The 13,044-nt window shown below is 44.7% G+C and overlaps 1 protein-coding gene across 1 annotated transcript in view; it reads right to left on the bottom strand.

The window, feature by feature from the left end:
- Nucleotides 1-13,044, bottom strand: part of LOC311148729 (unconventional myosin-IXAa-like) — a 206,571-nt gene that overhangs the window by 34,853 nt on the left and 158,674 nt on the right. Inside the window, exons 12-17 of the mRNA XM_084185703.1 lie at nucleotides 10,257-10,378; nucleotides 8,101-8,242; nucleotides 4,905-5,100; nucleotides 3,649-3,765; nucleotides 2,171-2,246; nucleotides 216-353 (exon numbers count right to left, since the gene is read on the bottom strand). Coding sequence (XP_084041829.1) covers nucleotides 216-353; nucleotides 2,171-2,246; nucleotides 3,649-3,765; nucleotides 4,905-5,100; nucleotides 8,101-8,242; nucleotides 10,257-10,378 — 791 coding nt within the window. The remainder of the gene's footprint in view (nucleotides 1-215; nucleotides 354-2,170; nucleotides 2,247-3,648; nucleotides 3,766-4,904; nucleotides 5,101-8,100; nucleotides 8,243-10,256; nucleotides 10,379-13,044) is intronic.

Genomic DNA, 13,044 nt, shown 5'->3' with positions numbered 1-13,044 from the left:
TTATACTCTGACTCTGGGTCCTAGACTTCTGATATGTCTTAACGTCTTTGTTCTTGATTTTCTAACTTTTAGATTGTGTGTACTGTTATTGTGTTGCTAGATATTGCTGCATTGTTGGAGCTGGAAACATCAGTATTTCCCTGCACCAGTGATTACATCTGCAAAACTGTGTACGCGACCAATAAACTTTGATTTGATTTTGTAGTCATACTCACATGAGGATGCCCTGTGCCCTCTCCAGCAGCTTGCTGCTAGTGGAGTTGAAGAAGATGCCGTCATCAAACTCTGAGCCTGAGGAGGACAGACAACCCTTTCTGGAGCTACGCCCGTTACAGCCCACACCATAACCATCCCTAGAGGAGAGAGACAGAGAGAGAGACAGAGACAGAGACAGAGAGAGAGACAAAGACCGAGAGAGAGGGGGGAGAGGGAGAGAGAGGGGGGAGAGTGAGAGAGAGAGAGAGAGAGAGAGAGAGCGATAGGGAGTATTTTTACAAATAAAAAGTACATTTTTGAGAGTCCATAAAACTGTATGATAGGTACAGTGGCTTGCGAAAGTATTCACCCCCCTTGGCATTTTTCCTATTTTGTTACCTTACAACCTGGAATTAAAATGGATTTTTTTGGGGTTTGTACACAACATGCCTACCACTTTGAAGATGCAAAATATTTTTTGGGGTGAAACAAACAAGAAATAAGACAAAAAAAAAAGAAAACTTGAGCGTGCATAACTATTCACCCCCCCCCCCCCCCCCCCCCCCCCCCCAAGTCAATACTCTGTAGAGCCACCATTTGCAGCAATTACAGCTGCAAGTCTCTTGGGGTATGTCTCTATAAGCTTGGCACATCGAGCCACTGGGATTTTTTCCAGTTCTTCAAGGCAAAACTGCTCCAGCTCCTTCAAGTTGGATGGGTTCCGCTGGTGTACAGCAATCTTTAAGTCATAACACAGATTCTCAATTGGATTGAGGTCTGAGCTTTGACTAGGCCATTCCAAGACATTTAAATGTTTCCCCTTAAACCACTCGAGTGTTGCTTTAGCAGTATGCTTAGGGTCATTGTCCTGCTGGAAGGTGAACCCGTACCAGTCTCAAATCTCTGGAAGACTGAAACAGGTTTCCCTCAAGAATGTCCCTGTATTTAGCACCATCCATCATTCCTTCAATTCTGACCAGTTTCCCAGTCCCTGCCGATGAAAAACATCCTCACAGCATGATGCTGCCACCACCATGCTTCACTGTGGGGATGGTGTTCTCGGGGTGATGAGAGGTGTTGGGTTTACGCCAGACATAGCGTTTTCCTTTATGGCCAAAAAGCTCATTTTTAGTCTCATCTGACCAGAGTACCTTCTTCCATATGTTTGGGGAGTCTCCCACATGCCTTTTGGCGAACACCAAACGTGTTTGCTTATTTTTTTCTTTAAGCAATGGCTTTTTTCTGGCCACTCTTCCGTAAAGCCCAGCTCTGTGGAGTGTACGGCTTAAAGTGGTCTTATGGACAGATACTCCAATCTCCGCTGTGGAGCTTTGCAGCTCCTTCAGGGTTATCTTTGGTCTCTTTGTTGCCTCTCTGATTACTGCCCTCCTTGCCTGGTCCGTGAGTTTTGGTGGGTGGCCCTCTCTTGACAGGTTTGTTGTGGTGCCATATTATTTCCATTTTTTAATAATAGATTTAATGGTGCTCCGTGGGATGTTCAAAGTTTCTGATATTTTTTTATAACCCAACCCTGATCTGTACTTCTCCACAACTTTGTCCCTGACCTGTTTGGAGAGCTCCTTGGTCTTCATGGTGCCGCTTGCTTAGTGGTGTTGCAGACTCTGGGGCCTTTCAGAACAGGTGTATATATACACTGAGATCATGTGACACTTAGATTGCACACAGGTGGACTTTATTTAACTACTTATGTGACTTCTGAAGGTAATTGGTTGCACCAGATCTTATTTAGGGGCTTCATAGCAAAGGGGGTGAATACATATGCACGCACCACTTTTCCGTTATTTAGTTTTTAGAAATATATTTTATTTTTATTTTTTTCACTTCACCAATTTTGACTATTTTGTGTATGTCCATTACATGAAATAAAAATAAAAATCTATTTAAATTACAGGTTGCAATGCAACAAAATAGGAAAAACGCCAAGGGGGATGAATACTTTTGCAAGGCACTGTACCTGGAAGCCTTCTCCTTCAGTGTGTTGCTGCCATGGAGGTCTGACAAGGGGGTCCGGGGATTCTTTCGAGTGATACCTGTACAAGACAGAGATGGACGGGAGGACAGAGAGAGAGAGAGAGAGAGAGAGAGAGAGGATGTGTCAACAATTGTATAAACCTTTAAGAGGGAAATGTGGTCTCATTCTTGCCAAGGGATACACACGCAACTCCATTATTGAACGGTGATATCAGATCGAGTAAGAACAAGATACTGGATCAAGTGGAAACAAAATATTGGCTCAAGTGGGAATGAGATATTTGGATTGGGGTGAAAATGAGACATTGGATGAAGTAAGAACAGCATGGTGGATTGGTTTAGAGGAGAGGCTACAGGTCAGTAGACTGTTTGAAGGCAGACTGAACTATGTCCATTGTTCTATACACACTGGAGACACTGAGGCTGTTGGATTCAGTTTGACTTTCGTGACAATCATGAAAGTGCTATAACATTTTCGCACGCACAAACACACACACAGACACACTAGGGACCAGGCTATTGTCAGTATGCCTCTGAACTGACAGCGAAGCCCCAGAGAACGTCAGAGGAGAATGGAATGAGAGGAAGAAGGAAACAGTAACTCACAGTGCTTATTAAACACTGCCATTCCTCATAGACTAGTGTGTGTGTGTGTGTGTGTGTGTGTGTGTGTGTGTGTGTGTGTGTGTGCGCAATACGATTGTGCGAGTGATCATGCGTGAGAAACAGCTTCATTACGATAACTATTCCAGGACAAATAGCTCAACAGTGCCTTATGAGGATCCAAGTCTGATTTTCAATCTTATTAGTGACAGCAATGCAATTTGCTAATCGAGGCCAAAAATTGTTGCCGACCTATTTATTATTCCATATTTGGCCTCTGCGAATTTGTCAATAAAGCATGAAAGTAATGCCTTGATTGGTTTGACCTGACTAGAAGGGAAACTTCAGAGGAAAAGGTTGGCACTACATAAACAAAATATATTTGGTTATATTTAAAAAAAAAAATGTTTTAGTCATTTAGCAGACGCTCTTATCCAGAGCGACTTACAGTTAAGTGAGTGCATACATAATTTTTTTTTTTTTCATACTGGCCCCCCGTGGGAATCGAACCCACAACCCTGGCGTTGCAAACGCTATGCTCTACCAACTGAGCTACATCCCTGCCGGACATTCCCTCCCCTACCCTGGACGACGCTGGGCCAATTGTGTGCCGCCCCATGGGTCTCCCGGTTGCGGCCGGCAACGACAGAGCCTGGATTCGAACCAGGATCTCTAGTGGCACAGCTAGCACTGCGATGCAGTGCCTTAGACCACTGCACCACTCGGGATAACCGAGGGCCTTTAATCGAGTGAGAACAAGTTAATTCAGAACGAGCTAATTGTTTGCGTCCTTTTTTGTAAGCCCAAGAAAAGAGAGGTGGGCAGCAGAGAGCATTGTGGGACTTGGAGATGTCTTACTGTATTTCTCATCTTTGCATCTCTGCAGGATCTCCAGGCTCCTCTGGTGCACAGGGTGGTGGAGGAAGCTGAAGCTGTCCACCCTCTTGATGACACACGGTACAGCAGCATCATTCCCTGAGAGAGAGAGAGAGAGAGAGAGAGAGATAGAAGGACAAAGACAGAGAGCGAAAGAGGGAGAGAGAGAGTGAAAGAGAGGAAGAATTAGTGTGTTAGGTTTGCGAAACGTTTGACTGAATGTCATGCAACTGGATGGAGATGAAGCCTAATGTGGAAGCTCAGCATATAATAATAGGAGATGAAGCCTAATGTGGAAGCTCAGCATATAATAATAGGAGATGAAGCCTAATGTGGAAGCTCAGCATATAATAATAGGAGATGAAGCCTAATGTGGAAGCTCAGCATATAATAATAGGAGATGAAGCCTAATGTGGAAGCTCAGCATATAATAATAGGAGATTAAGCCTAATGTGGAAGCTCAGCATATAATAATAGGAGATGAAGCCTAATGTGGAAGCTCAGCATATAATAATAGGAGATGAAGCCTAATGTGGAAGCTCAGCATATAATAATAGGAGATGAAGCCTACTGTGGAAGCTCAGCATTTAATAATAGGAGATGAAGCCTAATGTGGAAGCTCAGCATATAATAATAGGAGATGAAGCCTAATGTGGAAGCTCAGCATATAATAATAGGAGATGAAGCCTAATGTGGAAAAGTGGCAGCCCCTGCATCATCAGTGGTCGGGGGGAGAGCTAAAACTAATTCACCTCCGAAACAGACCAGGATGTTACCTTGCCACTGCTGTTCTTTCTGGATATAGAAATGCATACGTGAACATCTCCCAAACCGGGGACGAATAATGGCAAAGAGCTGCGTTCAGGGTTGTGAAGTCAAGCTTGTCTAATCACAGAACGTTCAGGGTTGTGAAGTCAAGCTTGTCTAATCACAGAACATTCAGGAGTCATATTGTGTGGCAAGGATACTTCTTGTCCCTTCCAACCCGGGGCGAAGTAAAACATTTGAGCAGATGCTATTTCTGACAGCCCACTGAGGGAAACATACTGTACAGTGGGGGCTCTGGGGGGAGAAATCTCACATCCCGAGAGGCATCCGAGTGTCGCTCTCTGTCACTCTGGAAGAGGGGTGAGAGTGTGTGTCTGGGAGAGTATGTGTTTCAGTGAGTTTGTACGTGAACATGTCTGTGTGTATGGCTATGTATTGTACATGGCTACACCAGCAGTCTATGGTCTCACCAGTCTTCTTGTCGGTGTGTCTCTTCCCAGCCTCCCTGAAGGCCACCATGGCCCTGAAGTAGGCTCTGAGGACGGCCCAGCGGAAGGTGGCCACCGGGTCGATGCCCATCAGGCCACAGATGAAGGCGTTCTTACTGCTCTTCAACAGGGCCACGATGTCCGGACGCATGTGATCAGTGTTCTTCTCCCTGAAGTCCTGTAGGGGCAGAAGATAGTGATGAGATCTATCAACCTGAAGTCCTGTAGGGGCAGAAGATAGATATGAGATCTATCAACCTGAAGTCCTGTAGGGGCAGAAGATAGATATGAGATCTATCAACCTGAAGTCCTGTAGGGGCAGAAGATAGTGATGAGATCTATCAACCTGAAGTCCTGTAGGGGCAGAAGATAGTGATGAGATCTATCAACCTGAAGTCCTGTAGGGGCAGAAGATAGTGATGAGATCTATCAACCTGAAGTCCTGTAGGGGCAGAAGATAGTGATGAGATCTATCAACCTGAAGTCCTGTAGGGGCAGAAGATAGATATGAGATCTATCAACCTGAAGTCCTGTAGGGGCAGAAGATAGATATGAGATCTATCAACCTGAAGTCCTCTAGGGGCAGAAGATAGATATGAGATCTATCAACCTGAAGTCCTGTAGGGGCAGAAGATAGATATGAGATCTATCAACCTGAAGTCCTGTAGGGGCAGAAGATAGATATGAGATCTATCAACCTGAAGTCCTGTAGGGGCAGAAGATAGTGATGAGATCTATCCACTGGATCTATTATACAGTCCAGGCAGTCCGTCTCCATTTCAGTTTGTTTCTTCCGTTTGAAGCTTAACATACAGTGCATTCGGAAAGTATTCAGACCCCTTGACTTTTTCCAAATTTTGTTACGTTACAGACTTATTCTAAAATGAATTAAATTGTTTTTTCCCCTCATCAATCTACAGACAATACCCCATAATGAAAAAGCAAAAATAGGATTTCCGAATGTTTTGCTAATTTATAAAAAATAATAACTGAAATATCACATTTACATAATTATTCAGACCCTTTACTCAGTACTTTGTTGGAGCACCTTTGGCAGCGATTACAGCCTCAAGTCTTCTTGGGTATGACGCTACAAGCTTGGCACACCTGTATTTGGGGAGTTTCTGCAGATCCTCTCAAGCTCTGTCTGGTTGGACGGAAAGTGTCGCTGCACAGCTATTTTCAGTTCTCTCCAGAGATGTTTGATCGGTTCAAGTCCGGGCTCTGGCTGGGCCACTCAAGGACATTCAGAGACTTGTCCCGAAGCCACTCCTTGTCTTGGCTGTGTGCTTAGGGTCGTTGTCCTGTTGGAAGGTGAACCTTCGCCCCGGTCTGAGGTCCTGAGTGCTCTGGAGAAGGTTTTCATCAAGGATCTCTCTGTACTTTGCTCTGTTCAGCTTTCCCTCGATCCTGACTAGTCTCCCAGTCCCTGCCGCTGAAAAACATCACCACAGCATGATGCTGCCACCCCCATGCTTCACCGTAGGGATGGTGCCAGGTTTCCTCCAGACGTGACGCTTGGCATTAAGGCCAAAGAGTTCAATCTTGGTTTCATCAAACCAGAGAATCTTGTATCTAATTGTCTGAAAGTCCTTTAGGTGCCTTTTGTCAAACTCCAAGCGGGCTGTCATGTGCCTTTTACTGAGGAGTGGCTTCTGTCTGGCCATAAAGGCCTGATTGGTGGAGTGCTGTAGAGATGGTTGTCCTTCTGGAAGGTTCTCCCATCTCCACAGAGGAACTCTGGAGCTCTGTCAGAGTGACCATTGGGTTCTTGGTCACCTCCCTGACCAAGGCCCTTCTCCCCCGATTGCTCAGTTTGGCCGGGTGGCCAGCTCTAGGAAGAGTCTTGGTGGTTCCAAACTTCTTCCATTTAAGAATAATGGAGGCCACTGTATTCTTGGGGACCTTCAATGCTGCAGAACTTTTTTGGTACCCTTCTCCAGATCTGTGCCTCGACACAATCCTGTCATAGCTCTAGGACAATTCCTTTGACCTCATGGCTTGGTTTTTGCTCTGACATGCACTGTCAACTGTGGGACCTTATATAGACAGGTGTGTGCTCCAATCAAGTTGTAGAAACATCTCAAGGATGATCAATGGAAACAGGATGGACCGGAGCTCAATTTCGAGTATCATAGTAAAGGGTCTGAATACTTATGTAAATAAGGTATTTTCTGTTTCGTATTTTTAATACATTTGCAAAAATTTCAAAAAACCTGGTTTTCACTCTGTCATTATGCCGATTGATGAGCAATTTTTATTTTTAAATCCATTTTAGAATAAGACAGTAACATAACAAAACGTGGAAAAAGTCAAGGGGTCTGAATACTTTCCGAATGCACTGTATATCAAAACACAGCAGGGAACTGGGCTGTGAATCTGATTCAAATGGCAAAAGAGGTCGAACGGTTTCTGTCAGTCACTACATACAATCAATGAGGAGTCTAATGAGGATGGCTTACAGAATGGTACACGGGCAGGGCCAAAACCATCTGTGTGGTAACTGTTAGCTAAGAGACACAGAATGGTACGCGGGCAGGGCCAAAACCATCTGTGTGGTAACTGTTAGCTAAGAGACACAGAATGGTACGCGGGCAGGGCCAAAACCATCTGTGTGGTAACTGTTAGATAAGAGACACAGAATGGTACGCGGGCAGGGCCAAAACCATCTGTGTGGTAACTGTTAGCTAAGAGACACAGAATGGTACGCGGGCAGGGCCAAAACCATCTGTGTGGTAACTGTTAGCTAAGAGATACATGCCTTCATTTGGTCTTAGGACCCAAAGGATTTCTGCATTCAGATATAGCATCTGCCTTGAAAAACTCCGAAATGGAATTTAGAATGTGAATTTGCAATAGCACCATTTTCTTTCTTTAATTTCAGTTTGCTGAGAAGTAATATTTTCCTCACCAAGCTACAATAATTAGTGGTGTGTGACAGAGTATCTAAACGGTTCAATGTTCTTCTCAGTGTCTATTTATTAGACGGCCCAGTAGCCTACATCCATTAATGGACAAACTTTGCCAGTAGTGTCTGCCAGTAATAACACAACTCTGACATAACTCTGTCATACAGGCTGACATACAGGGCTGTTGTGAATGAATGAATGATGAACGGGTTGTGGTTGACACTGAATCTAGGGTTAGGGTTACATGTGGTCACGTCAGCAGTCCTTACCTTGACCCCGTACTTGACCTTGCCGGCGTAGTGGCAGATAATGAAGACGGGCTCCATGACGGCGGGGAACTCGATGTAGCTGTTCCCCTCGTGCTGCCGCTTGAACTTGTCCAGCAGGGTCTGGTTAGAGGCCTGGGGGAAACTAAAGGGACAGAGAAGGGGGGGCGGGGACTAGTGTTAGGACTGTAGGATGGGAGACCAGGGTATCTACTGACTAGCCTGTTTCCAGATCAGTTTGTGCTGTCTTGCTAACTCCTGGGGTCATGCAACAAATCTGGGACCAGGTTATCCACTGACAGGTACCACGTCAACAACTAAAGACAACTCTGTCTTTCAGAATGCACAAAACACAAAGTCCTATGAAACCTGACATCTCTAGCTATATACCAAACATTATAGTCCTACGGTATCCAGGAGTAAATTGGTGACAGCTTTTTCTCTCACACACATTGCTGCAAACTTTCTCCCATTACCTAAAGCAGACTGAGCCTGCTCTGGGACTCCTCTGCTCTGTACAAAGTGGCGTGCTCCCTTAAAGCAACACTACACACTAAAACATGCTCCCTTAAAGCAACACTACACACTAAAACATGCTCCCTTAAAGCAACACTACACACTAAAACATGCTCCCTTAAAGCAACACCACTCACTGAAACATGCTCCCTTAAAGCAACATTACACACTAAAACATGCTCCCTTAAAGCAACATTACACACTAAAACATGCTCCCTTAAAGCAACATTACACACTAAAACATGCTCCCTTAAAGCAACACCACACCACTAAAACATGCTCCTTTAAAGCAACACCACTCACTAAAACATGCTCCCTTAAAGCAACACTACACACTAAAACATGCTCCCTTAAAGCAACACTACACACTAAAACATGCTCCCTTAAAAACAAGCAGTCATCGTGTTTGAAGCTGGTGTATAAAACCCAACGTAAAAGACGCAAAAACGAAACTTAAGAACGGGAAGCATAGAAATAGCGCATATTTAACAGATCTACCGCTTCTTAGACTTGCTTTCAATGAAAATGAATGATCTATAACTCACATTTCACCCAAAAAGTTACATATTGTAGATATAAAGCAACACTACACCCCACTCACTAAAACATGTCGAGGGCTATGACACATCCTGGTTCCCCTTGGGGTCAAAGAACTAGCCTCACTGGCTCGTTATAAATGGACTAACCGGTAGTAGGGCCCCTGGAAACAAATGCTATCCTTGAGAGTGTCTGAAAGAGGCCGCAAGCTAACTATGAACGATGAAATCTTAAAGTGCTTCATAATCATTAGCATTGCATTCCTCTGTGCAATGGAATAAATCACGCGAGAGGCCCGGGAGGGAGGCCTTTGAGAGGGAAAAAATATCCCTCTGACCTTGTGGCTCTGGGAAAGCAGTCCAAACAGTCCCTACACTCTTCCATCCACTTGTTATTACATCCAGATGAGTGTTCAGGGCTAAGTGGCTAGCAGCGCTAATGGCTAGGTTAGGCTAGGTTAGCTAGCTAGCTCACGCAGCTAATATGATCATGGCGGTCCTATGTGTTTTTGTGCGCGAGGCTGGGTTTAATTTATGAGGGATTGAAATGGGATTGTGCAGTGGCCTGTGGGAGAGGCTTTAGAAAGGGCGTACGTGTGCCCCAGAAAGGCAAATATATGAGTTAGCGTGTATCATTATTTTTTATTCGCTTAAGTTAGCCTGGCTAACGTTGTAATCAATCAAGTATTTCGCTAGTAATGAAGAGCGTTGTTAGCCTTTATTCCTCATCTTGTCTGTGCTCTGCTCGCGTGGGGTGACTCATTGTCAATGAGTGTTGGTCCAGCAATGTAACCAACTTGGTTTTACATTGACTTTGTTCTAAAGAAATTTGACATATAACCAAAACATAGCCTACCACGTTCTTCTGAGCGGTCTAATTCTTCACCAAAACGATGTTCTATGGAGCCTGAGGACATTCGAGAACGAGTCCTTTTTACTGCAGATGGATGTCATGGCTAAGAAAGTACACCTCTAAATGTGACATTGCAGGAAACTTCCCTGAGGTAGCGCTTTAGGAGCGTCAGCGAAATGACTAAAATGTAAATGTAGATGTGTACACAAAAGGAAGGAGAAAGGAGAAAGGCTCTGACATGACAGCTCACATACCTGCTCTCTTCATCCAGCAGGTGGAGCAGTGCGGTGGGCTTCTTACTGATAAGGTTGATGCAGCCCGTGTTGTCTATGTAGTCGATGTTGTGCCAGCTGATGCCCTCGGCCCTATACTCCTCCTGTAGGGGGAAACAACAGCGGTGTTGTGTCAGAAACAGTGCCGGCGGTAAAAGTTGTTCACAAGTCATCCAATACATCACATTACCACTTTGGGTATCAATAGAGTATATTTAATTAAATTCAAGTGAATGTCAGGTCAAAAGTTGACAGTCTGGTGAATGCAGCAGAGAGACACCATGAACAGTAAATTCTTCACACGTGTTATGGGACACACTGATAGCGTTAAGAAAGCGTAAGCCGCATTGAAACAGACCTGACCTCAAATCCCATCCCAGACCAAAAACCAAACGGTAAACTAAGACTATACAACAAAGGTCACCAGTGTGTCCACGTGTCAACAGTTTCCTCACAAAGGTCACCAGCGTGTCCACGTGTCAACCATTTTCTCACAAAGGTCACCAGTGTATCCACGTGTCAACCGTTTCCTCACAAAGGTCACCAGTGTGTCCACGTGTCAACCGTTTCCTCACAAGGATATACAGTGAGGGAAAAAAGTATTTGATCCCCTGCTGATTTTGTATGTTTGCCCACTGACAAAGAAATTATCAGTCTATCATTTTAATGGTAGGTTTATTTGAACAGTGAGAGACAGAATAATAACAAAAAAATCCAGAAAAACGCATGTCAAAAATGTTATAAATTGATTTGCATTTTAATGAGGGAAATAAGTATTTGACCCCCTCTCAATCAGAAAGATTTCTGGCTCCCAGGTGTATTTTATACAGGTAACGAGCTGAGATTAGGAGCACACTCTTAAAGGGAGTGCTCCTAATCTCAGTTTGTTACCTGTATAAAAGACACCTGTCCACAGAAGCAATCAATCAATCAAATTCCAAACTCTCCACTATGGCCAAGACCAAAGAGCTCTCCAAGGATGTCAGGGCCAAGATTGTAGACCTACACAAGGCTGGAATGGGCTACAAGACCATCACCAAGCAGCTTGGTGAGAAGGTGACAACAGTTGGTGCGATTATCCGCAAATGGAAGAAACACAAAAGAACTGTAAATCTCCCTTGGCCTGGGGCTCCATGCAAGTTCTCACCTCGTGGAGTTGCAATGATCATGAGAACGGTGAGGAATCAGCCCAGAACTACACGGGAGGATCTTGTCAATGATCTCAAGGCAACTGGGACCATAGTCACCAAGAAAAAATTGGTAACACACTACGCCGTGAAGGACTGAAATCCTGCAGCGCCCGCAAGGTCCCCCTGCTCAAGAAAGCACATATACAGGGCCGTCTAAAGTTTGCCAATGAACATCTGAATGGTTCAGAGGAGAACTGGGTGAAAGTGTTGTGGTCAGATGAGACCAAAATCGAGCTCTTTGGCATCAACTCAATTCACCGTGTTTGGAGGAGGAGGAGGAATGCTGCCTATGACCCCAAGAACACCATCCCCACCGTCAAACATGGAGATGGACACATTATGCTTTGGGGGTGTTTTTCTGCTAAGGGGACAGGACAACTTCACCGCATCAAAGGGATGATGGACGGGGCCATGTACCGTCAAATCTTGGGTGAGAACCTCAGCCAGGGCATTGAAAATGGGTCGTGGATGGGTATTCCAGCATGACAATGACCCAAAACACACGGCCAAGGCAACAAAGGAGTGGCTCAAGAAGAAGCACATTAAGGTCCTGGAGTGGCCTAGCCAGTCTCCAGACCTTAATCCTATAGAAAATCTGTGGAGGGAGCTGAAGGTTCGAGTTGCCAAACGTCAGCCTCGAAACCTTAATGACTTGGAGAAGATCTGCAAAGAGGAGTGGAACAAAATCCGTCCTGTGATGTGTGCAAACCTGGTGGCCAACTACAAGAAACGTCTGACCTCTGTGATTGCCAACAAGGGTTTTGCCACCAAGTACTAAGTCATGTTTTGCAGAGGGGTCAAATACTTATTTCCCTCATTAAATGCAAATCAATTCATAACATTTTTGACATGCGTTTTTCAGGATTTTTTTGTTGTTATTCTGTCTCTCACTGTTCAAATAAACCTACCATTAAAATGATAGACTGATCATGTCTTTGTCAGTGGGCAAACGTACAAAATCAGCAGGGGATCAAATACTTTTTTCCCTCACTGTAAACAGGTTCAGTGGTGTTGGGAGATATAAACAGGTTCAGTGGTGTTGGGAGGTATAAACAGGATCAGTGGTGTTGGGAGGTATAAACAGGTTCAGTGGTGTTGGGAGGTATAAACAGGTTCAGTGGTGTTGGGAGGTATAAACAGGATCAGTGGTGTTGGGAGGTATAAACAGGATCAGTGGTGTTGGGAGGTATAAACAGGATCAGTGGTGTTGGGAGGTATAAACAGGTTCAGTGGTGTTGGGAGGTATAAACAGGATCAGTGGTGTTGGGAGGTATAAACAGGATCAGTGGTGTTGGGAGGTATAAACAGGATCAGTGGTGTTGGGAGGTATAAACAGGATCAGTGGTGTTGGGAGGTATAAACAGGATCAGTGCAGCAGGCCACCTATGTTAGCTGGTGTTTAAGCCCCTCGAGCCCTGTGACTACTAAAGTATGACCCAGAAGCCCTGTGACTACTGAAGTATGACCCAGAAGCCCTGTGACTACTAAAGTATGTGTGTGTGTCTTGGGTCAGTGCCAGACACCATTACACAACAACACAGGAACAGGAAGTGGAACTAGTTGGGACACCCAACTCCACG

The sequence above is a fragment of the Coregonus lavaretus genome (genome assembly GCF_964263955.1).
Source record: "Coregonus lavaretus genome assembly, chromosome: 21".
Taxonomy (NCBI): Eukaryota; Metazoa; Chordata; class Actinopteri; order Salmoniformes; family Salmonidae; genus Coregonus; species Coregonus lavaretus.
The sequence above is the reverse complement of the archived record's forward strand: the minus strand, read 5'-3'. Positions and strand labels throughout refer to the sequence as shown.